The 26,284-nt window shown below is 43.6% G+C and overlaps 1 protein-coding gene and 1 pseudogene across 3 annotated transcripts in view; both read right to left on the bottom strand.

Moving 5' to 3' along the window:
• LOC117345559 (enoyl-CoA delta isomerase 1, mitochondrial-like) overlaps positions 1-26,284 on the bottom strand; it is a 96,959-nt gene that overhangs the window by 61,264 nt on the left and 9,411 nt on the right. For 2 of the 3 annotated variants that reach the window (XM_033914378.1, XM_033914377.1), the window contains exon 2: positions 23,398-23,526. The exons of the other annotated variant lie outside the window; for it this stretch is intronic. In XM_033914378.1, the coding sequence (XP_033770269.1) occupies positions 23,398-23,526 (129 nt within the window). The remainder of the gene's footprint in view (positions 1-23,397; positions 23,527-26,284) is intronic. 3 annotated transcript variants of the gene reach the window in all.
• LOC117369359 lies at positions 5,228-6,267 on the bottom strand (annotated as a pseudogene).

The following is a 26,284-nucleotide window of genomic DNA, read 5'->3' as shown; positions in this document are numbered from 1 at the left end:
ACTCCAGACTATATTGATTATTCAGATTTTTCCATTCAGGGAATCCTACCTGAATAGCCTGCTTCAGCTGCAACCATTTAAAATTTTGTGATTTATTAAGACCGAATCTATGTTGCAGCTGTGAAAATTCAAGCAGTTTACCATCTGAAATAACGTCATTTAGAGTTCGAATGCCTGCAATGATCCAGGTTTTCCATAAGATTTTAGATCCGCCAATTTGAATCTTGGAATTAATCCATAAAGATTGATTTGTAGATTTACTTATTGGAATAGGTGTTAAATTGCTAATACTGTATTTTCACGTAGATAACGCGCACCCGTGTAAAACGCGCACACGGGTATAGCGCGCGGAAAACACAAATTTATGTGCAGAAATTTTTATATACCGCGCATGCTGCCCGACTCTCCTTTCGCTCGCCCCGACTCTCCTCTGGCCGCCCCGACTCTCCTCTCCCCCTTGAAGTCCTGTCCCCACCCTGAAAGCCTGATGCCCCCCCCATGTCCGATTCACCCCCCCCGCAGGACCGCTCACACCCCCACCCCGAAGGACCGCTCGCACGCACTCCCACCCGCTCCCTTTTGCCCCGATCGTGTCGGGGGGGGGGGCAAGAGGGCTTGAGCTCCCTCTTGCCCCGATCGTGTCGGGGGTGCCGCGGTTGACTGGGGCAAGAGAGCTTGAGCTCCCTCTTGCCCCGATTGGCGGGGCAAGAGGGCTTGACGTTAGAGAAAGGGCAAACCGCCGGAAGAGGAAGCAGCAGGCGCAGGGCTCACAGAAGGGCCGGGACCGCCAAGAGGAAGCAGCAGGACACCATTGGAGCTTCTACATGATGGTGGGGGTCGGGAAGCTGTGGGGGTGCGAGCGGTCCTTCAGGGTGGGGGTGCGGGTGGGAGTGCGTGCGAGCGGTCCTTCGGGGTGGGGGTGCGGGTGCGTGCGGTCCTGCGGAGGGGGGTGAATCGGACGTCGGGGGGGGGGAACTATGTAAAAAAAAATTTATATAGCGCGCTCACGCGTATACCGCGCAAGGTTATGCACGGTTTGTAAAAACACGTATAACGCGCGCGTTATATGCGTGAAAATACGGTATATCTCAATGTTTTCCATGTATCTGATAAAATTCTGTTCTCCTTATATCTTCTAGGTATTCTAATACTGGGCACTTGAACCAAATTTAAGGGAAACAAGAGACACCATTCTAAATAGAGCCAATCCGGTGCATTCTCAAAGAGTTCTGGGAGGATCTAATATATACCTTGACGTAAAATATAGGCTTGATGATACCTATAAAAATTAGGAAAATTTACCCCACCCTCCTCAATTGGCCTTTGAAGAGATACTAAAGCAATTAATTTCATAAGGATACTGTTAAGTTTTTTATAAAAGAACCCATGAAAAAAGATTGGTATCATACTCATTTGATAACAAACCACAGGTAATATTATCATTTTAATAGTTTGAACTCTCCCCCACCAAGAAATATATAATGGATTCCATTTCTCACACAACTCTGTAATTCTTTTTAATAAAAGTTTTTCATTCTCTTTAACTGTATCGTCTAAATTATTTTTAATCATAATACCTAAGTACTTTAAGCCATCTTCTTTCCATACAAATGGAAAAGAATCAAATAATCCTTTAGAACAATACACATTTAAAGGAAGAATTTCAGACTTACTCCAATTTATTTTGTAACCTGAAAATTTTCCAAATGTATCAATCAATTCTAGCAAACATAGAATAGTAGTTTCTGGATTTCTCAAATATAGCAGAATATCATCTGCATATGCTGAAACTTTATATTCCCGATCAGAATGAGGAATACCCTGTATCCCCTTTGCTTGATGAATGGCTAATAGAAAAGGTTCTAATACAACATCAAACAACAAAGGAGATAAAGGACAGCCTTGTCTAACTCCCCTCTGCAAATTACATTTCTCTGACAAATTATTATTAATATTCAATCTTGCAGAAGGGGAGCTGCTATACAATGATTTAACCATTTGTATAAATCCAGGACCTATACCAAACCAATCTAATGCTTGATACATAAAATTCCATTCAACTCTATCAAAAGCTTTCTCTGCATCCAAAGATACAGAAAAAGCCGGATCATTCATATTTTTGGTTAAATTTAGCATATGGAACACTAATCTAGAGTTATTAGATGAATGTCTTTTAGCAACAAATCCTGTTTGGTGCATATCTTTAATATAAGGGAGAGCCTTGGCTAAGCGCAAAGCCAATATCTTAGCCAAAAGTTTACCATCTACATTTATTAAAGAGATAGGCCTGTAGTTTGAAACCAAAGTAGGATCTCTATTTGGCTTAGGCAAAACAATAGTTAATGATTCAGCCATAGTACCTGTAATACAACCCTTAGTAAGTTGTGACTGATATAAATTTAACAAATGAAGTAAAAGAAGAATTTGGAATGCTTTATAAAATTATACTGTAAAACCATCACCACCTGGAGCAGATCCAACTCTAAGAGATTTCAACGCTGTTTCTAATTCTTTTAGAGATATCGGCATTTCTAAATTTCTTTTTATATGAACCAGAACCTTAGGTCCAATAATTACATTTAAAAATTCTAATCCATCCTTTTCTCTGTCCGCATAAGGCTCGGAAGAATACAGATCTTTATAAAAAGTTAGAAATTGATTTAATATTTTCCAAATCTGATTTTGTATAACTCCTTTATCATCCTTAATTGCCATAATGTTATTCCTTCTTTTTTTAGCTTTAAGATAGCTTGCCAATAGTCTTCCCGCCTTATTAGAATTTCCATAATACAATGTTTGTTTGGAGAAAATATCTTTCCTAATTAATTTTGAAGATAGTTCATTATATTTACCTTTTATTTTTAAAAGATCCTGCAACGTATTATGTTCACATTTGTTAATCAATTTAGATTCCAAAATTTTCATTTCTTTTTCCAATTCTGAAAATTGCTTTTTTAATAGTTTTCTAATATAAACAAAATATGAAATGATAGAGCCTCTCATGGTAGCCTTAAAGGCATCCCATAAATTTTCCATAGAACTATCCTCTGATAAATTAAACAGAAAAAATTCACTAATTTGTGATTTACAATCCTCGATAAATTTTGTATCTGCAAGCATTGTATTATCAAATCTCCAAACAGGTCTATTATATTCCTGTTGATCTATTTGAAGTTCAATCCATATACCCGCATGATCAGATAAAATGATTGAATCTATGGAAGCTTTAAGCACTTGTTGAATTAATTGAGTTGAAATAAAAATATAATCTATTCTGGAAAAAGACTTATGAACCTGTGAACAAAAAGAAAAGTCTTGTTCATTAAAATGAAGAATACGCCAAATATTTTTTAAATCACATGAATGAGCCAAATTATCTAACCCTAAAGGTTTTATATTTTTACATGGCTTTTTATCTAATAATGGATCCATAACAGCATTAAAATCTCCAGCCATAACTAATTTAAAATCTCCAGCCATAACTAATTTAGAAGCAGCCAGTAGGAGCAACAATCTCTGTAATGTTTTAAAAAATCCCTGTTGATTCGAATTAGGGGCATACACATTAAACAAAGTCAAAGTAGTATTTCCCATACTCATTTCTACATGTACCCATCTGCCTTGAGGATCTGAACTTACCAAATGAAAAGTGGCATTACATTTTTTATTAATAAGTATAGCCACACCTGCTTTTTTCCCAACGGCAGGAGCATAAAAACAATGCTTCACTCATCCCCCTTCCAATTTCTTAGATTCTGTCAAATTAAGATGAGTCTCTTGTATGTAACAAACATCCGCATTCTGCTTTTTCAGAAAGGATAACACTTTTTTTCTTTTGATCTGGTGATTTAGGCCATTCACATTGATTGAAAAAATTTTAAAAGCCATCATAATATATAAAATTAAAGTGATTCTTTAAAGACAAGTAATCAAAAAAATTATAAGTTTGCAAAATGAACACCATTTTTCTGAAAATAATCTCATAAACCTTAACCTGTTTCCAAATGAATCTTCCTAAACCCTCCCTTCCCTCAACTCCATCCCCCAAAAAACAATCCATTTCCTCCCACTCAACCTTCCCAAACCTATAAAACCCTCCCTTCTCCCTCCCAAACCCCCCTTCCCACACACATTCTACATTCCAAAGTATTTAGATCAATGCTGTCTTGTTAAAATGTTTATTTTATTTTTATTTTTCCTCTAACTCTACTTTTCACTTCTCTATTACCCTCCAGGTACTTTAGTTAGATTGTGAGCCTTCGGGACAGTAAGGGAATTTTTCAAGTACCTTTCTTATTTCTAATCTTAATGTATATTTTCTGTAAACCGCTTAGAACCTAACGGATGTAGCGGTATATAAGAAATAAATTACATTACATTACACACTGACTGTCCTAGAACACACATTGAGGTAAGCAAACACTAAATCCCTCCCCCTGGCAACTCAAACTCACTTTATTATATTATCATTTCTTAAGATTATAATATAAACATTCTTAATTTGCAAATTTTTTTTTTTTTAAATTCATATACACCCCCTTATCATTATATAAAAATCCTCCCATTTACCCTATAAGAAAACAGGCAGCTCAAATATCTTTAATTTATCAAATCACAAATTCATCTGAACAAGATATCACCCTAACTGTAAATCCCTAATATGCAAATTAATCTTAAAATTATACAAATTACATATAAAATACTATACCCCAGAAACAATAAATATTAAAAATAAATTCCATTAATTAAAGTTAAAAATATCAATTATATCATCCAGTAAAAAAGTTTTAATCTCATAAGAAAATAAAATCTCCCATATAACAATAATTTATCAAATCAGAAATCCATCTAAAACAAAGGTAGCACCCTATCCTTTAAAAATCTCAAATATATAAATTTATTAAAATTATACAAATTTATTGTTAAGAAAAGGATCTTTCAAACTTAAAAGAATAAAATATACAAATAAATGCAAGTTGACTGCTGAGAGACATTACACTGTTATAAATAAAAACAAAAATTTTAACATAAGTAACTAGCCACCAAAAAGAAAAATCTTCAGTACATTTGATAAAATATGCCATTCCACATGAGCCTTCCGGTATTAAATTGATCCATTCAAAAAACTGTATCTCTATGCTTTACTCTTTCGTTATTCCAACTTTTCATTCTCCCATTAGTCCACCGACACTCAATAGGCTATTTGTTCAACACTCCAACTATTTCTTCAACTTCTAATTTTGATATTCTCTCGTTTGATTTTTGCTTCTTCTTCCTCATGCTTCTTTATTAATTCTTCTACCTCCTTTTGCTTCAAAACCCTTATTGTTGTCATTCCATTTTCTCTAGTCAGTATTGCAATTTCAACTTTCTCCGCAGACCGTTTGCTGACATCCATGGCCTTGTTTAGCACTTTAACAGCTAAAATAAAAGCTGACCTTAAGCTCATTTCTCCTTCTTTGTAATCTTGTTTCAACATGGACACAGCTGCAGCACTGTTGTTTCCAATGCAAGTGACCTTCCACCCTCCATAATTTCCACTGGGGTCATTCTGATACAACTGAAAGCCATAATGATTATCCCAACCAATGTAAAAAAGGGACACACCAAAAGGACTCTCTCCCCCAAACTGTGTATAAACTTACTTGATAACATACAGGCAAGTAATCAATTGTTCACAAAGTATAGACACCTGATACTGCAGAAGATACCTCTGAGCAAACAATCTTAGTTCATTTGTCAATACATTGGCATCTGAAGTTATATCTGTACCACTGCCAGCCATATCCAATTAAGATTATAGATCTTCTCTGAAAAGAAGACTGAATCAAGGAGCCTTGTGGATGCCACTATCAAAACATCATCATTTGCTAAAATTCCAAGGCAGGTACCTACATGTCCAATGGCTTCCATGGCATATTCAACCTAATATAGGCGACCTTCAGAAAAAAATATAGTGGTCCTTGAGGCACATTTTCCTGGTAATTTATTAACTTGTTAATCTCCACTAAAATTATACAATGTTTTCTTATGTGGCCGCACAAAAAGTCCAAGCTTGTGTATAATTGATTTGCTGGAACTGGGCAGTTTTACCCCAGAGCATTCCCTCTGTCTTTGCTTCTAACCTGGGTTCAGGATCCCCCCATTTTGCTGTTGCTCCTCTTGCCCCAAGATTTCTTGCTCATTCTTTTTGAAAGGTACAACTTTGATCTTCTCTCTTCTCTTAGGGGAATACACTGCCATACTTTTGCTGAATGTCACGCACATCTCACACAGGGTTCAAATATGTTGCGATTATAGTACTATTGTACACAATAGCATGTCTTGGTAATCAGAGACAAATGGCATACTTGAAGTGGCTTGAAACTTGAAAAATATATATTCATTGATATTATAAATAAATTACCACTGTACTTCTGTAAAATTGAATTCTATGAACTCCATCATCAGCTCATATAAGCCCAGGAATTAAAATGCTTCCTTCACAATAAAAAAAACTTACTCACAGCATTTTTCAATAAAGAGAAAACCTTGTAAAATATATCCAAGTTTTAACATAACTGCTATTCTTTTCATCATTCTTATCTCCACAAAACTCCATATATTAAATAGACATAGTCTCTGCATTCAACAAGAATTCTTTTAGTTTTTCTGGATCTTGAAAATACATGGATTTATTCCCATTAGAGACTCTCATGGTAGATGGATAATAAAGACCATAAGTGAAACCCTTCTCTTTCAGTTGTTGTCTCAGCAGAATGAACTGTTTCCTTATATTTGCTGTTGATTTTGCAAAATCAGGAACCATCAACAACTTGGAGCCTTTATAATTCAAAATTTTATTAGCTTTGGCCAATTTAAAAATTTCTAAAGCATGTTGAAAACGTAGAACTTTAAAAATCAATGGTCTTGGGCCAGACTGGTTAGCTGAGCGTTTTACAGGGATTCCGTGTGCCCGTTCTATTTCTAACTGCCATTTAGAATTTAACTGAACAGCTTAGGCAGTAATGTTTCCAAAAATTGTACTGCATCTCCACCTTCCAAATTCTCAGCTAAACCCAGAAGTCTTATATTATTCCTCTTTCCTCTATTCTCCATATCAATAAGTTGATTTTTCAGTAACTCCACAGCCTGTCTCTCAGTTTCACATTTTTTTGTTATAGCTTCCACCTGCTCGACTCTATCTTCAATCAGCAGCATTCTCTGATCCACTATCTGCATCTGTTGTTTTAGGCTGACAACTTCCTCCTTTACCTCCATGATTTTATTGGTATTATCCTGTATCATCAGCTGTATTTTAAACAACTCCGCCATAATATCTGCCTTTCCTAGCACATCCTCTTCATCACTCGGGATCAGCACCTTTGTTGGAGTCAGCTGAGTAATTTTTGATCTTTTAGCAGTCACACCCAACGTACTCTGCTTCTCAGCTTTTCCCTGCCGCGTTGTTGCCATCTCCAAAAGACTTTACAGCGCATTTTATGAGAGGGGCAAGGTTTATGAAACTCTTTTCTTTCAATTTGTTGCCGGGGCTTGAGGAGCTCCGCGATTAAGCTACCATCTTGCGCGTTCTAAGCCACGCCCCTCTCCCCCCCCCCCCCTCCGCAGGGAAATACTTTTAAAACCAATAGGAAGAAATATTTTTTCAATCAGAGAATAGTTAAGTTCTGGGAACGCATTGCCAAGAGTTGTGGTAAAAGCAGATAGTGTAGCTGATTTTAAGAAAGGTTTGGACAAATTCCTGGAGGAAAAGTCCATAGTCTGTTATTAAGACATGGGGGAAGCCTCTGCTTGCCCTGGATCAGTAGCATGAAATGTTGCTACTCTTTGGGTTATGGCCAGGTACTAGTTACCTGGATTGGCCACCGTGAGAACAGCTACTGGGTTTGATGGACAATTGGTCTGACCCAGTAAGGCTATTATGTTCTTATATTGGAGGGAAGGAAAGGGAGAGATGATGCATGGAGGGGAATAGAGATCTGACCCGAGGGAGAGATGAAAGACAGTGGGAAAGAAACAGAAATGCTGGATTTGGTAGAGGAAAGGAAGGTACAGAGGTGAATGGTGAACACGGAGAAAGAAGAAAACGTCAAATGGGCAGGAGACCCTGGTGAGCGAGTTAACAGAAGATAAACAGAAACCAGAGCGTGGGACCAACGTGATTTGAATAAAATGACTAGACAAAAAAGGTAGAAAAAATAAGGAGAAATTAGGTTCTTACCTGCTCATTTTCTATCTTTTAGACTCTCCAGTCCGGTAAAGACATAGATCTTACAGATGGGTAATATCTCATCATGACCAGCAGGAGACTGAGACAAAATTTTGGAATACTACATAATAGGTGACTCTCCCTATATCCATCAGTCTGTCGAATAGCCAAGCACAACCAAGAACTTTAAACAGAAAACAAGACTGTTTTTTGATCTCCCCGGCCCTAGAAAAATACTAAAACCCGCAGATAAAGCAAAATCTGCAAGCACAACACCCACAAGAACAACAAGACAACAGACAGGGTGGTGTCCTATACTGGTCTGGAGAGTCTAAAAGAAAGAAAATTAGCAGGTAAGAACCTAATTTCTCCTTCTTTAGCAAACTCTTCAGACCGGTATAGGCATAAATCTTACAGATGGGACGTACCAAAGCAGTATCCATCAGAACACGCTCACCGAACACCGCATCCTGAAGCGCCTGAACATCCTCATGGTAGTGCCTGACAAAGGAATGAAAGGAAGACCAAACCTCACAAGTTTCCACTGGAGGCACCAGCAAAGACTCATCCCAAGAAACTGCCTGGCCCCGAGTGGAATGAGCCTTGAGAAATTCCAGAACATGCTTTTTTCTGAAGAAGGCATGTGGAAGTAATAGTTTCCTTGATCCAGCACGCAATGGTAGCCTTGGAAGCACCATCCCCCTTACAAGGATCCACTAGAAAGACAAAAAGATGATCTGATTTCCTAATCTCCTGGGTCATCTGTACATAAGAGCGAAGGACCTGACCAACATCCAGCTTGCGCAACTATTTCTGTTCTGAAGAGCCCTCCCGACTACCCAACACCGGGAGGACCACTGCCTGATTGACATGAAAGGAGAAACTACCTTGGGCAGAAAGGAAGAAACGGGCCGCAACACGACCCGCTCCCTAGAAAACTCCAGGAAGGGAGACCTACAAGAGAAAGCCTACAGCTCAGAAACATGTCTAGAAGAAGTAATAGCCACTAAAAATACCGCTTTAAGGGTAAGGTCCTTCAACGAGTAGGCACCTAAAGGCTCGAAAGTTGGGCGCGGACAAGACCAGATTCAGATCCCAAGATGGACCAGACGGTCGCATGGGAGACTTGAGCAATTTGGCCGCCCGCAAGAAGCGAACGATATCAGGTATGGCAGTCAGACGCTGACCCCATAACAACCCACGAAAGGTTGACTAGGCTGCAAGCTGAACCAGAGAGAAGACCAAGCCAGGCCCCTGTCCAGGCCATCCTGCAAAAACTCTAAGATGTTAGGCAGGGAAACATGGAAACATAGAAAATGACGGCAGAATAGGGCCACGGCCCATCTAGTCTGCCCACACTAATGACCCACCCCCTAAATACACCCATGAAGTGATCCCACATGCCAATCCCATCTTTTCTTAAAGTCTGGCACGCGTCAATTACCTGTTGCGGAAAATTATTCCAGCGATCAACCACCCTTTTGGTGAAGAAATATTTTCTGGTGTTGCCATGGAATTTCCCTCCCCTAATTCTCAACGGATGCCCTCTGGTTGCCGTGGGTCCTTTAAGAAAAAAGAGATCTTCTTCTGCCTCGATACGGCCTTTGACATATTTGAACGTCTCGATCATGTCTCTTCTCTTTCTGCGTTCCTCAAATGAGTATAGCTGCAACTTGCCCAGCTGTTCCTCATACGGAAGGTCCTTGAGTCCTGCGACTATCCTGATGGCCATACGCTGAACCGACTCAACTCTCAGCACATCTTTTTGGTAATGCAGTCTCCAGAATTGTACACAGTATTCCAGATGGGGTCTTACCATGGATCTGTACAGCGGCATTATCACCTCGGGCTTACAGCTGACAAAGCTTCTAAGGATACAGCCCATGATTTGTCTGGCCCTGGATGAAGCTTTGTCCACTTGATTGGCAGACTTCAAGTCTTCGCTAATGATCACCCCCAAATCACGTTCTGCTACAGTTCTTGCTAGGATCTCACCATTTAGGGTGTAAGTCCTGCATGGATTTTTTCCCGCCAAGGTGCATAACCTTGCATTTTTTGGCATTGAAACTCAGTTGCCAAGTCTCTGACCAATGTTCCAGCAGGAGTAGGTCCTGAGTCATACTGTCGGGCACTGAGCTATTGTCGGGCACTGTGCTTTTGTCTGTTGTGCTTTTGCCTACTACGTTGCACAGTTTGGCATCATCGGCAAATAATGTAATTTTACCTCGAAGCCCCTCAGCCAAGTCTCTTACAAAGATGTTAAAGAGGATTTGGCCCAAGACTGAGCCCTGCAGTACTCCGCTGATCACCTCCGTCGTATCGGAGGGGGTAGTTTACCACCATCCTCTGAAGTCTTCTTGTAAACCAGTCCCTAACCCATGCAGTTAATGTTTCACCCAATCCCATCGAACCCATCTTGCTCAATAACCTGCGGTGTGGGACGCTATCAAACGCTTTGCTGAAGTCTAGGTATATGACATCCAGGGACTCCCCTATATCCAGCTTCATTGTTACCCAGTCAAAGAAGCCAATCAGATTCGATTGGCAGGACCTTCCCTTCGTAAAACCATATTGATGGGGATCTCGTAGATTCTCCTCATTCAGGATCGTATCTAATTGGCATTTGATTAGTGTTTCCATAACTTTACTCACTATTGATGTGAGACTTACCGTCTATAATTTGTAGCCTCCGTCCTGCTTCCCTTTTTGTGGAGTGGAATGACGTTGGCACTTACGGAAAGATTGAAGAGCGCGGATAACAGTTCCGCCAGAACGTCACTCAATTCCCTGAGCACCCTGGGGTGTAGTTCGTCTGGTCCCATAGCTTTGTTCACCTTGAGTCTTGATAGCTCAGAGTAGACACTGTTGGGTGTAAACTCGAAATTTCGAAACGGGTCTTCTGAGCTTTCCCTTGTCTGCAGCTGAGGGCCGGATCCCGGCGCCTCGCAAGTGAAGACAGAGCAGAAGTATTCATTTAAAAGTTTGGCTTTATCAGAGTCCGATTCTACATAGCTCCCGTTAGGTTTTCCAAGGCGTACTATCCCGTCTGTGTTCCTTTTTCTGTCACTAATATACCTGAAGAAGGATTTATCGCCCTTCTTGAAGTTCTTCGCTAGATTCTCCTCCATTCGCAGTTTGGCCTCTCTGACTGCTGTTTTGACCACTTTAGACTTGGCCAGATAGTCTTCCTTGGGTTCTTGCTTCCCTGATTGTTTGTAGAAGTTAAACGCTCTTTTCTTCTTTTTATTGAGGCCCGAGATCTCCGCAGAGAACCACTGTGGTCTATTGTTTTGTCGCCGTTTACTTATTGATTTTATGTAGCGGTTGGTTGCTTCGTGTATGGTTGATTTCAGAGTCGACCACCTCACCTCTACGTTGTCTGATTCGGCTTGGTTTTGTAGTGTCCGACGGACGAACTCTCCCATGCTTCCGAAGTCTGTGCCCTTAAAGTTGAGGACCTTGGTAGATGTGCTTGACTTAGTGAAACCTTTCCTTAGGTTGAACCATATCATGCTGTGGTCACTGTAGGCCAACGTGTGGCCTACTGAGACCTCTGTGACACTTTCTCCGTTGGTGAGTATCAGGTCTAGTATCACCCGATCTCTAGTGGGTTCTAATACCATTTGTCTAAGTCTGGCTCCCCTTATAGAGGTTAATAGCTTCCTGCTGCCGCTGGTCGCAGTGGAAAGTTTGTTTCAATCCACATCAGGCATATTGAAGTCTCCTAATAGTACTGTGTCTACACGTAATGTGATATTTTCTATGTCTTCGACCAGTTCTATATCCATGTCCTCTTGTTATCTTGAAGGTTTGTATACTATGCCAAGATACAGGCATTTGTCCTTCCCCCTAGCCAAATTTACCCAGAGGGATTCCCCAGTGAACTTGACATCTGTGATTCTGGTAACTTTGATGTCCTCTTTAGTGTATAGTGCCACCCCTCCTCCCAATTTGCCCTCTCTGTCCTGACGAAGTAAGTTGTATCCCGGTATAGCCATATCCCATCCATGGGAGGCTGTGAACCAAGTCTCAGATATCGCCACCACATCTAGGTCAGCATTCCTCATTTCCATCTCTAATTCCAGAATCTTATTGCCCAAACTGTGGGCATTAACGTACATGGCCCTTCATATCTTATGTTTGCTGTGTTTCTGTGTTGATGTTCAGGAAGTTGTCCAACAGACGGTTCCGGTTCCAGTGACGACAGCAGATCAGCTCCCCCCAAAGAAGCGCAGAGTGGTGGTCATTGGGGATTCCCTGCTGAAGGGCATGGAGGGACCGATTTGCAGACCTGATGTGCAATCAAGAGAGGTTTGCTGTCTGCCAGGTGCCAGGATCCGAGATGTAACCGACAGCCTAGACAGACCACTCCATGCACAGCACACCACTCCTCAAATATACGCTAAACCCACAAATGGAAAGTCTCTGGGACCTTAAGAGGGTTGAGATCACTTTATCTAAATATCCCTTCTTACCTAGGCGTTCCCTTTCAAAAGCCACAAGACAAAAGGGACCCGGATCGAACACGGGAATGGGGCCCTGAGTCAGAAGGTCAGGCGAGAGAGGCATAGGATCCGCCACCAGATGCCTCACCAGGTCTGCATACCACGGGCGCCTAGGCTAATCCGGGGCCACCAGAATCACAAGGCCCAGATGACGAACAATACAGAGGAGAACTCTGCCCACTAGTGGCCATGGAGGGAACACATACAACAGACCCTGCACTGGCCATGGTTGAACCAGAGCATTCAGACCCTCGGCCTGACTGTCTCTGCGATGACTGAAGAAGTGCGGTGTTTTGGCATTGATACTCGTGGCCATCAGACCCATGAGGGGCTAACCCAAGCTTGCACTATCAACTGAAAGGCCATGTGGCTTAGACATCAATCTCCGGGACAACTGAGGAAGTCCGCTTGAACATTTTCTACTCCTGCAATGTGGGAGGCCAAGATATCCTGAAAATGAGTCTCTGCCCAGCCCATGAGCAGAGCCTCCTCCTGCGCCACCATAGTGCTATTGGTGCCCCCCTGACGATTGACATAAGCCACCGCCGTGGCACTGTCTGAAAGAATACAGACTGACTTGCCTGATAAGAAGGAGCAGAAGGCTAACAGCACCTGACGGATGGCTCTGGTCTCCAGAACATAGATTGACCAGGATGTCTCCTCCGTGGACTAGGTGCCCTGAGCTGAATGACCTAGACACTGAGCTCCCCAACCAAGGAGACTGGCATCCATGAGAAGCACCGTCCACTGGGGCTGAGCCAGACTCACCCCCTGTACTAGATAGGAGGTCTGGAGCCACCAACAAAGACTGCAGTGAGCCAAGCCCCTCAGAGGAACGGGGTGATCCAGAGCATACTGAAGAGGACGCATGAGTGATCGAGCCCATCCCACCACATCTAGGGAAGTCGCCATCAACTCCAAGGCTTGGAGGAAATCCTGCACCCAAGGACACCGGGACACCATAAGCAGGCGAATCTGAGATTGCAATTTGCTTACCTGGGCCTCTGGGAGGAATACCTTCCCCAAGGAGTTGTCGAACCCCACTGAGAAGGTTCCAATCAACTCTTGGAGAGGTTGACAACCCAGCCCAGTGACTGCAGGAACTCTACCACGTGAGCCGTGACCTGGATGTTCTCTTGGAACGACTTTGCTCAAATCAACCAGTTGTCCAGATAGGGATGCACTAGAATGCCCTCTTTGCACAACACCGCCACGACGACCACCACAGCCTTGGTGAACATCTGCGGAGCTGTGGCCAGACCAAAAGGAAGCTCATAGAACTGATAGTGCTGACCCAAGATCACAAAGTAAAGGAAGTGCTGATGGAAGTCCCAGATTAGAACATGCAAGTAGGCTTCTGTCAGATCGAGTTATGTCAGGTACTCCCCCAGCTGAAGTGCTAGGATCACAGATTGCAGTGTCTCCATGAGAAAAGATGAAACCCTGAGAGCCCTGATGACCCATTTCAAATCTAAAATGGACCGATAAGTCCCCTCTTTCTTGGGCACCACAAAGTAAATCGAGTACCTGCCGGTGCAACACTCCTGAGGGGGTAGTGGAACTACTGCTTTGAGATCTAACAATCTTTGAAGGGTTTGGTGAAAAGACTGCTTCTTCCACGCCGCCTGACAAGAAGCTAACATAGTAGATGATGACGGCAGATAAAGACCCGAATGGTCCATCCAGTCTGCCCAACCTGATTCAATTTAAATTTTTTTTTTTTTTCTTCTTCTTAGCTATTTCTGGGCAAGAATCCAAAGCTTTACCCGGTACTATGCTTGGGTTCCAACTGCCGAAATCTCTATTAAGACTTACTCCAGCCCATCTACACCCTCCCAGCCATTGAAGCCCTCCCCTGCCCATCCTCCACCAAATGGCCATACACAGACACAGACCGTGCAAGTCTGCCCAGTAACTGGCCTTAGTTCAATATTTAATATTATTTTCTGATTCTAAATCTTCTGTGTTCATCCCACGCTTCTTTGAACTCAGTCACAGTTTTACTCTCCACCACCTCTCTCGGGAGCGCATTCCAGGCATCCACCACCCTCTCCGTAAAATAGAATTTCCTAACATTGCCCCTGAATCTACCACCCCTCAACCTCAAATTATGTCCTCTGGTTTTACCATTTTCCTTTCTCTGGAAAAGATTTTGTTCTACGTTAATACCCTTTAAGTATTTGAACGTCTGAATCATATCTCCCCTGTCTCTCCTTTCCTCTAGGGTATACATATTCAGGGCTTCCAGTCTCTCCTCATACGTCTTCTGGCGCAAGCCTCCTATCATTTTCGTCGCCCTCCTCTGGACCGCCTCAAGTCTTCTAGCTAGAAAATGATCTGGCAGGGAGTGGGCAAACTCCAGAGCATAACCGTCCCGAATCACTTCCAGGACCCACTGATCAGACTTGATCTCTGCCTACTTTGCAGAAAACTTGCGCAGCCGGGCACCCACCGGAACCAGAAGGGGCGCCGGCAAGGAGTCATTGGGCAGGACAAGCCATGGGGGAACCAGCGGAGGGATTCCCATCCCCCATGGGCCCCCCGAAAGGACTGCATGTTCTGATAGAAACGACCCAGGGAAAAACCAGAAGTCAGGAAGGGAGCAGCCCCACACCCAGGGCGGTATCTGAAGAACTCCCGTAGACACCCCTGAGCAGTGCCACCCTAACAGCTAGGCGGGCACGGTCTTCAGGCAGGTGGGGCACTTTAGAGTCCGTCAGAGTGTGAACCAACTTATTCAAATCCTCTCCAAACAAAAAAGACCCCCGAAAGGAAAATTTAGTGAGTTTAGTCTTGGACGCCACATCCGCCAACCAAGTGCAAAGCCACAAGGTACAACGTGCGGCCACCCAAAAGCCACAGACTTGGCAGACATCCGTATCAAGTCATAGAGGGCGTCCGAGAGGAAATTGGCAGCCATCTCAATCTTTTGCCACCTCCTAATCCATCAAGGACCAGTCATCAGACTCACAGTCAAGGACACGCTCAGCCCACCGAAACACGGCCTGAGTCACCAGCCCCCCTTCCCCCCCAAATAGCCTCCTGGACACCCAAGGCAGAGACATCAAAATTCTGCTTAAGAATGGTCTCCAACTTACGCTCCTTAGAGTCCCGTAAGGCAGAACTGCCCTCTACATGCACAGTATGCCACTTAGCAATAGATGAGATCACCGCGTCCACCACTGGCGACTTCACAGTAGCCCCATCCCCTCCAGGATGGGATACAGACAAGCCATGGAGCACGCAAACCGAAACGGCGCCTCCGGCGTATTCCAGTGCACCAGGACAAGATCCCGAATATCCTGATTCATAGGGATGCAGAACGGATCCCCCTAAGAGGGTCCTCTACACGCAGAGTCTCCGGTGGCGCCTTCTCAAAGTGCAACACCAAGGAGATCTGCTGAATCAGATCTGGGAGCTCATTTCTTGAAAAAGGCACACCACAGATGCCTCCTCGCCGGTAGACAGAAGCACAAAGGCCCCGCTACTAACAGACATCCCGTTGAGAGGATCCTGGAAGTGTCCCCAAGAGTCCAAGTCCTCATCCAGGTCAACACCCTCCTCAGACCACAAGTCTTTGTCCCAGGCCACCAGCAGGAGCTTGGATGAGAGAGGAGGGGGAACTAAAGGAGTAGAGGGGGGCAGAGTCGCAGGGGGTGCAGAGGGAACCCTGTCCCCCCAAACCCCTGGGGCAAAAGCAGGACCCCTGGCTACCTGAAAATACGCTTTGCATAAATCTGGGGGGAAAAACCCCGGCGGCCTCATGGGACTCCCTGCCACAGCAGGGAACCCCGCTGAAACCTGTCCCTGTTTTTCCAAGACAGGGGGAAGGTCACCTAAGACTGGAAACAAGATGGGAAGGGCTTCCTGTCAAAAACGGCAAAGATCCTACCAAAAATAACCCCTCCACGGCCTGTAGTGGCTGGGAAACCTGAAATGTCCCAGCCACTAAAGCAGGCATGCCGGCATCAGCTGTGAGGGAATCCCTAGGCGCTTCGGCGGTAAGGGAATCCTTTTTACCCTTACCGTCAGAGGCTGAGGAAATTCTCTGTGGGCAGCAGGGGAGCCCGGGCTTCCTCGCTGTCAGTAGCCGACTCGTGAGGTACTTGCAGCGGGGTTCCCTGGCCGCTGGCATCTGCTGCCGATGAGGATCCCCCACTGTAGCAGCTGGCTGTGAGTGCCTTGCACCTTGAGCACAATGTAAGTTCCTTTGTAAAGTGCTCATTGATCCATGCATTAGCTAGCTAAAAGAAAAGTGCTGGTTAGTTTAAAAAATACAGTAATTTATAGCAAATTTAAAGAGAAAGCAACCCTTACCTTAAGAAGGACATAACTCTGTTGGAGAAGGTGCAAAAGCGAGCCACGAAACCAGTCAAAGGAATGAAAAATTTGAGCTATGAAGAATGCCTCAGGAAACTGGGACTGTTCACACTCGAGAGGAGAAGACTGAGAGGCGATTTGATAAGAGACTTTTAAAATATTAAAAGAATTTGATGAAATAGACCAAGAAGCAGCATTACTAACATTTTCTGATGTGACACGGACAAGAGGTCATAGCCTGAAACTGGGTGGCAGCAGGTTCAGGACGAATGCCAGGAAGTTCTGTTTTTCACAACGAGTGGTGGGCGCTTGGAATTCTCTTCCTGAGGATGTTGTGGCGGAGACTACTCTTCGGGGTTTCAAGCACAAGTTGGATATACACCTTCTTGCAAATCATATTGAGGGATACGGTAATTTCAGGTTTTCATAATAGAGAACCTAAATGGGCCGCCGCGTGAGCGGATCGCCGGACTTGATGGACCTCGGTCTGATCCGGTGAAGGCATTTCTTATGTTCTTATGTTTAGACCAGCACTCTCTCAGGATTTTTTTTTTTCACAGAACAGACTCCACTGGCTCTCAAAGCAATAATCCTTATCTGAATTTGGGGCAAGGCTTACTGCTGAGGCACCTCTACAAAAATGTTGGGGAGGTAGAGGAAAGGGGGGGGGCGCGGGACCCAGCACGAGTCCCGCCGGGTGTGACACCCCCATGGTTGGACGGACCGCCAAACAGGGTCCACCCAAGCTCAGTCCGGCACAAAAACGGGGACCATGAGCCCCCTAAATAAATTCTAACAGCCCTAACCAAGGGAGATGGGTACAGCTCACTCACACCTGCTGGAGACTGAGAGAAGACAGACTGATGGATATAGGGAGAGCCACCTATTATGTACTATTCCAAAGTAGTGTCTCAGTCTTCACCTGCTGGTCATGATGAGTTATTACACATCTGTAAGATCTATGCCTATACTGGACTGGAGAGTTTACTAAAGAAGAAGCTGTTTGTATAAAGTTTTCCTTAATTTATAATGGAAAAGACGAGCTGCTCATTATTGTGTATAATGTATGAATATTTAAATTTAACCACAAGAATGCATAAGTAATTAAAGTTGGATCAATTGCTATATAAGTTATTACCTTGTAATTTGGATTTGAGAGTGGTGTGTGACATAGCATGAGAGATCACATGCCCCTCCAACACAAACAGCTGAAATCTGTCATTATTGTTTACATATTACAATATTTTTATTTCCAGCCTTTGTACCTCTTTTTGCTTTACTGCTGTTACAAAAACTGCTATTATAGGGTTGGGGAGCCCTTGTATTTCTGAGGGATCTCCAATCCTGATATGCTTCTCCCATTTGTATGTTGGGGTTCGGAGTCTTTTAAACCTCAACACTGCCCCTGGAGTTTTCAGAGAGGTGTCTCTGTCCAGAATGGGATGATTCATCGCGGCTGTTTAATCACAGCCATGATGAACTGTCCCATTCCAGGCTGATTGTGCCCCAAAGACCAGATTACTGATAATACAAAACAAGGCTCTCAAAGAATTAACTGGATTGGTTTGCCAGCATCTATTTGCTCTGAACTCCCATACTGTCCCTACAGAATAACTACTGCTTTCTAAATAATGTGGTCATTTTTCCCTCCCTACAGATTCTCATCTTTTCTTTGTGGCTCAGATCAGACTACATTACTGAATTCAGAATCTGACTCTGCAGACTGTTGAAAATAAGTTTTTAATTGTAACAATCGAAAAAAACAATGTAGCTTAGACCTCATTTAAAACCATCATATATAGTAGTGGGAACAAAAGATAAACCACATAGTAGAACTTGTTTTTCCTCTAAAGACAATTTTCTTGAAAATAAGTTAAATATCTCTTGTTTTTGGACATTTTTGGTTCTTCGTAACATCACAAATTAGAATTCATTGTTTGGAGCACATAAGAGTGGAGGATTGTGGATATCAGCTGTTTGATCACTGAATGCCTAAAGATGAGTCAAATTTTATATATTTTTCTCATATTGAATATGCACTGATTGTGGTGGTGGTGGTGGTGAAGGAAATGCAAGTACTTTGATGGTTCCTCACTTTAAATAATTTTACTGTAAAAAAAAATTATAGAGTAATTATATTTATAGTCCTTTATACAAAAATAGATTTACATATATGATTTCTGGGTTATAGAATGGGGGAGGGAAGGTTAAATGGTGTGAAGAACTGCAATTGTTGTATGGGGGAGCTCTTGTGTTCATTTTTTTTATAAGCACATTGTTGTATTGTTATATTTATTTCTATGAAAACCAAAATTTTAATTAAAAAAAATATAAAGTGTGGATCTCAATAGAAAAAGACTGGACAATCCTGTATTACACCTTAAATACTGCATCAAATTACACCAAAACGATCAAATTAAATATTAACACAACAGTTTAAACATCAAACAACTACAATGAAATTTTTAATCCACATTTTCTGTATATAAAAGAGCATTCTAGTGCAATAGGTGTGTCATTCTGGATACTAGGGTATTCTCCCCATGCTCGCAAGCTGTGCAAAAGGAATCGATTCCAGGTTCAATTCCTCCTCCTTCTCCAGAGGACTCTGCTGCCCCCTTCAGGTTTTCCATCTGCAGGCAAGCCAGGTATCTTTCTGATCTGCTCTGTATATTTCTTTATTATTTTGGGGGGTTTTTGTGGCTATCGGTGCATTAAAACTCCCCAGTGTGGGGGAAAGCTCTGCTTGCATGGAGAAGTAGACTGCAGCTGGCAAGTTAATCCCTGAAGACCTGTTTGGCCAGCTTGAAGAAAACTTTGTGGAGGTCTGGGTCCATATCCCTAGTAGTTTAGCTCGCTTACTAAATCACAGGGGCTTGAGTGAAGGTTAGGAATCGCAGGGGGGTTCAGCAGGGCTCTTCAGGGTGCCAGCTGCGATTTTGTCTCCCCCCCCTTTCGTGTGCATGGTTCTGCAGGGGTTGAGGATCAGTCCAACTTTGGTCCGACTGGCAGCCCAAAGACCTCAGAGTTTGGAGGTCTGGCTGATTAAGGAAGGGTTTCTTCTCTCAGATCCAGCTACTACTTAGTTTGAGGCAGGCTGCAGCACTTTCTTACAGTGAGTAAGATTATCAGAAGGGGAACAAGCAGTGGCTTAAGTGGTCCAGGTCTTGCAGAGCCTGGCTAGTGAATTTTCAAAAAAGCCAACTGGTTGTGTCTCGATTCCTGGTATACAACATGGCAGAAAGTCGGGCCTATCTTCCAGAGGCACACAGACAGAAGCTCTGCACTCAAATAATGGATATGATAGCTAAGCCAGCTCCGTCTACATGGCACTATTTTCAAGTACTAGGCTTTATGGCAGCTACTATAGATGTGGTCTCTTGGGTGAAAGCTCACATGCATCCTCTCCAGAATGCACTACTATCTTGGTGGTCCCAAAAAAAGGATTCTCTTTAAATGACTCTAATATGGACTCCAGAATCCCACTGCAGTATGAGTTGGTGGCTCTTTCCACAGTCACTACTGCGGGACATGCCCCTCAGCATAATTTTGTGGGTAATTCTCACAACGGATGCCAGCCTATTCGGCTGGGGAGGCCTTTGCAACGGATGCCCAGTCAAAAGGCAGTGGTCAGCATCCCAGCAAAAATGGTCCCATCAACAGACTGAAACTTTGGACCATTTGATTGGCGTTACAAAAGCTGGAGAAGAATCTGAAGGACAGATAGTCCGAGTCTTTTTGGACAATGCTACAGCAGTGGCATATGCCAATAGCCAAGGAAGCACCAAGAGTGTGTAACTGAGCTTGGAAGCCCACTTATTGTTCCAGTGGGCAGAGCTACACCTACAGGTGATCTCTGTGGCGCATGTAGCAGGAGTGGACAATGTTTAGGCCGATTAGATCAGCAGGCAGACCTTAGATCTGGGAGAATGAATGTTATCTGCAGCAGTGTTCCAATCCACAGTTCTTCAATGGAGTCAGCTAACTTTTGATCTGATGGCTATGGCAACGAACAAGAAGGCAAACCACTTCTTCAGTTAAAGATCCAAGCCTGGAAGCGAAGGGCTGGACGCCTAGTCCAGCCATGGCCAAAGAGCAAGTTCTTGTATGCGTTTCTTCCATGGCCCATGAGAGCACGGATTTTTCACAGAATAGCAACCCACCGAGGGAGAATGGTCCTCATAGCACCGGATTGGCCACGCAGGCCGTTGTACGCTGACCTAGTGCGTCTTCAGAAGAACAAGGGTCTCTGACTGCAAGTACAGCGTGATCTTCTGTCTCAGAACCCAGCAGTTATGGCATGGCTCTTGAGCGTGTGGCGTTAGAGCGCAAAGGATACTGAGAGATAGTCATTGCTGCTATCCTCAGGGTCAAGAAGTTTACAACAGTCTCGGTTTACACTGAGGCATGGGAGTCTCTCATTTTGGTACTGTGTGATCTCTTACACCAGGAGTGCCCACAGTTTTTGGGCTTGCGAGCTACTTTTAAAATGACCAAGTCAAAATGATCTACCAACAATAAAATTTTTTAAAAAAAACCAAACACAAAGCACACCGTACGCAGAGAAAATGTTAATTATCATTCCTATTCTGGGGTTTTTTCAAAGAGGTCAAGGCAGATGACTCTATGCACTGTCACCTCAGTAACAACCATACAAAAATAAACAAATATACCCCCTTCCCTTTTTACTAAACCACAATAGCAGTTTTTAGCGCAGGGAGCTGCGCTGAATGCCCAGCGCTGCTCTCGACGCTCATAGGCTCCCTGCACTAAAAAACACTATTGCGGTTTAGTAAAAGGGGGGCCATAGTACAAAATATAGACAGCAGATATAAATTCAGACACATTTTGATCACTAAATTTAAAATAAAATCATTTTTCCTACCTTTGTTGTCTGGTGATTTCATGAGTCTCTGGTTGCACTTTCTTCTTCTGACTGTGCATCCAATCTTTCTTCCCTGCTTTCAGCCTGAATGCTTCCTCTCCTCCAGACCTCATTCCCTCCCCTAACTTTTTCTTCCTCTCTCCCTGCCCTTTCTTTCTCCCTGCCTCCCTTTCTTTTTTTCTCTCTTCATACCCTTTTTTTCTGTTTCCCTTCTTTCCTTCTGTCTCCCTGCCTCCCCCTTTCTTTCTTTCTTCATGCCCTCCCCGCCATCGGGGAAATGGCCCCAAAGACGCCGCTGCCCCCAGCTCTCCCTGCGTCGGGCCGACCAGCATTCCTCTCCCGGACGTCAATTCTGCCGTCATAGAGGAAGTTCTGGCCCAGCCAGGCAGCGATTGGCTGGCCTGAACTTCCTCTCTGACGGCAGAATTGAAGTCTGGGAGAAGAAGGCTGATCGGCCCAGTAGATCGCCAAGGCAAAGTGAATCTATCTCAACGGCAGCCTGTTCCCAGACATCGACGGTGGCTTGGGGGCCTGTTCCCAGACGTTGGCCTCAGTGGTGGCTTGGGGAGAAAGAAAGGGGGGCAGGGAGACAGAAAGAAAGACAGAGAAAGAAAGGGGGGCAGGGAGACAGAAAGAAAGACATACAGAGAAAAAAAGGGGGCAGGGAGACGAGAGAAAGAAAGGGGGCAGGGAGACAGAGAGAAAGAAAGAAAGGGGGGCAGGGAGACACAGACAGCAAGAAAGAAAGGGGGCAGGGAGACACAGAGAGACAGAAAGAAAGAAAGGGGTCAGGGAGACACAGACAGAAAGAAAGGGGGGTAGGACAGGTACTACTCGAAAGGGTCCAGAGAAGAGCGACTAAAATGGTTAAGGGGCTGGAGGAGTTGCCGTACAGTGAGAGATTGGAGAAACTGGGCCTCTTCTCCATTGAAAAGAGGAGACTGAGAGGGGACTTGATCAAAACATTCAAAATACTGAAGGGAATAGACTTAGTAGAGAAAGACAGACTGTTAACCCTGTCCAAGGTAGGGAGAACGAGAGGGCACTCTCTAAAGTTGAAAGGGGATAGATTCCATACAAATGTAAGGAGTCTGTTATAGGGGGAAACACTCTCCAGGGTTTCAAGAAAAGTTGGACAAGTTCCTGCTAAACTGGAACGTACGCAGGTGAGGCTGGACTCATTTAGAGCACTAGTCTTTGACCTGAGGGCCGCCATGTGAGCGGACTGCTGGGCAGGATGGACCACTGGTCTGACCCAGCAGCGGCATTTCTTGTTATGTTTGGCTAAGATTATTTTTGTATAAGATGCCGATTCAATTACTGAGAAATGTGCATGGTGCTATGTGGCATCTGTAAAAGAAGCGCCAAACCAATAAAGTTGTTTTTGGCTCCGTCAGTGTTTACAGAACTGTGTGAACTAGTTATCCAACATAACATATTGATTTTTTTAAATTTTTACGGACATAGTTCCGTATTACCTGATGTCTCATCCAACTTTACTGAAATGTAGGTGTTACTAAACTGCCTTCTTTGGCTTGACAATAACTGTAGCGCCTGGCTCGTGATCTGTCCATGTTTCTGATGCACACCATAAGGACTCAGTGTTCCTGAAATACATATGTACGAAATTAGTTTAATACCTTTTATCAAAGGAAGCACTTATACTTGAACCCCTACCTGATACAAGGAAAACTAAAGATGGACTCTCCTACATTGTGTAGAAACATCTAGACACAACCCACCTGGTACAGAGATGACTCAAGGGAAAATCCTTACCCAGAGTAAGGAAAGTTAACATAAGAACCTAAGTGTATTGCTATATTAGGACAGACTGAAGATTCATCAAGTCTAGTATCCTGTTTCCTAGTCATAAGTACCTGGAAAGCTGTAAAGCAGGGCTGCCCAAGTCCGGTCCTCGAGATCTACTGGCAGGCCAAGTTTTCTGGATATTCGCAATGAATATGCATGAGAGAGATTTTCCTGCATTGCCTTTTTGGTATGCATGTTCATTGTGGATATCCAGAAAACCTGGCTGCCAGTAGATCTCGAGGACCGGCCTTGGGCAGCCCTGCTGTAAAGGATAAAACCCCACCCCAATGCTTCACAACACTGTAGAGTCTGAATAAGTTTTATAGTTTTCTTCCAGCGAGGTAAGTTATAGAACATAGACATCACAAGGCTTTACTTGTCCTGCCTAAAATATTTCTCAGAAAATATCAATGCACATGAAGTTAAATGTTACGTTTTTGAAACAAAAAAATTCCACATATAAAAATAATCTAATCTTTCATTTGTAGATTGAACTTTGACTATATAGGTTCAATATGATTTACAATGCAAGGAGCCCATGTAGTAGCATGGGGAGCTTATAGTTGTTAGATAATACCTGTTATACATTTCTTGAGTATTGTATGCTGAGTACAAAATAATTGACGATTATTTTTTATTTATTTAATTTTCTATACCGTTCTTCCAGGGGAACTCAGAATGGTTTACATGCATTTATTCAGGTACTCAAGCAGTTTTCCCTCTCTGTCTTGGCGGGCTCACAATCTATCTAACGTACCTGGGGCAGTGGGGGGATTACGTGACTTGCCCAGGGTCACAAGGAGCAGCGTGGGTTTGAACCCACAACCTCAGGGTGCTGAGGCTGTAGCTTTAACCACTGCACCACACTCATGAGTGTTTATGTACTGTGGTGCTATGTCTGTTGAGTTGGAGGTCTGGTGATTTAATAGTGGAATCATTTGTTGTGATTAGGGTATAGCTATTAGAATCATGGTGGCTTGCTCCTGTTTGAGTTTGACAAGTGTCTTGAGAATCAGAGGAAATGGAGGGAATGCCTAGAGAAAATGACTCGTCCATTCCAGTAGGAAAGCATTTGCCTAGAGCAGGGGTGTCCAATGTCGGTCCTCGAGGGCCGCAATCCAGTTGGGTTTTCAGGATTTCCCCAATGAATATGCATGAGATCTATTGGCATACAATGAAAGCAGTGCATGCAAATAGACCTCATGTATATTCATTGGGGAAATCCTGAAAACCCGACTGGACTGCGGCCCTCGAGGACTGACATTGGACACCCCTGGCCTAGAGGCAATGAGGAGAGTATATCCTGGAGCAGAACTGAGGCAGTTTGTGATTTTGGGGAGACGCAAAGAGATCTATCTGAGGAGTTCCCCACTGAGAAAAAATGTGATAGAGAGGCAAGGAATTGAGTATACATTTGTGAGGTTGCAGAAGACGACTCAATTTGTCCACCAGACAGTTTTTCTCCCCTTGGATATAAACTGCTTTCAGGAAGGTGTTGTGATGGATTGCCCAGTTCCACATATGTTGAGCTTCTTGGCAAAGAGGAAGAGATCCTGTTCCTCCCTGCTTGTTGATGAAGTACATAGCTACTTGGTTTTCTGTTCAAATGAGGACTACCTGGTCGTGAAGAAGATGCTGAAAAGCTTTGAGAGCACTGAAGATTGCTCTGATGTGAGACTGACGGTCTGTGCTGGACCAATGGCTTTGAGTACGGAGACCGTCGAGATGAGCCCCCCAAGCGTAGGTTGAGGAATCTGTCATGAAGACCTTCTGATGAGGGGCGTTTGAAACAGTAAACCTCTGGAGAGATTGGAAGAGAGCATCCACCAGAGGAGAGACTGTCTCAAGGAATTAGTCACTTGGATGCATTAAGAGAGTGGGTTGCAAGCCTGTGCCCCCTGAGATGCCAGGGTCCACTGAGGAATTCTGAGGTGAAGTCTGGCAAAAGGAGTCATGTGAACTGTAGAAGCCATATGTGACCCAGGAGAACCATCTTATGTCTTGCAGAAATTGTAGTCAAAGAAGACACTTTGTGGCAGAGATGAATGAAAGCATCCTGACGTTGTTGAGGAAGGAATGCTTTGAGTCGGGACTTGGGAAAGTAGATTTTGAACTCCAATCTTTGTAAGAACCACGTAGTCCGTTGGGTCGCTACAATGACCTCTTGAGGTGATGAATCCTTGATGAGCCTATCGTCCAGGTACAGGAACTCCTGTAGGCCATGGTTCCGTAGAGCTGCTGCCACCACCACTAGGCACTTGGTGAACACTCTTGGAGATGAAGCCAGGCCGAAAGGTAGCACTCTGTACTGAAAAATTATCGAGAGGCTGGATGAATAGGAATGTGAGTGTAAGCCTCTTTGAGATTTAGAGAACATAACCAATCATTCTGATCCAGAAGGGGGTATAATGATGCTAGAGACAGAATGCAAAATTTCTCCCAGACCAGAAATTTGTTGAGGGCTCTGAGATCCAAAATGGGTCGCAGTTTGCCCGTCTTCTTCGGAACTAGGACGCAACAGGAGTAAAAACCCTTGCTCTGCTGTTCCAGATGAAC

The sequence above is a fragment of the Geotrypetes seraphini genome, chromosome 11 (assembly GCF_902459505.1).
Source record: "Geotrypetes seraphini chromosome 11, aGeoSer1.1, whole genome shotgun sequence".
Lineage (NCBI taxonomy): Eukaryota > Metazoa > Chordata > Amphibia > Gymnophiona > Dermophiidae > Geotrypetes > Geotrypetes seraphini.
Note: the sequence above shows the minus strand (reverse complement) of the source record. Positions and strands in the feature narration are given on the sequence as shown.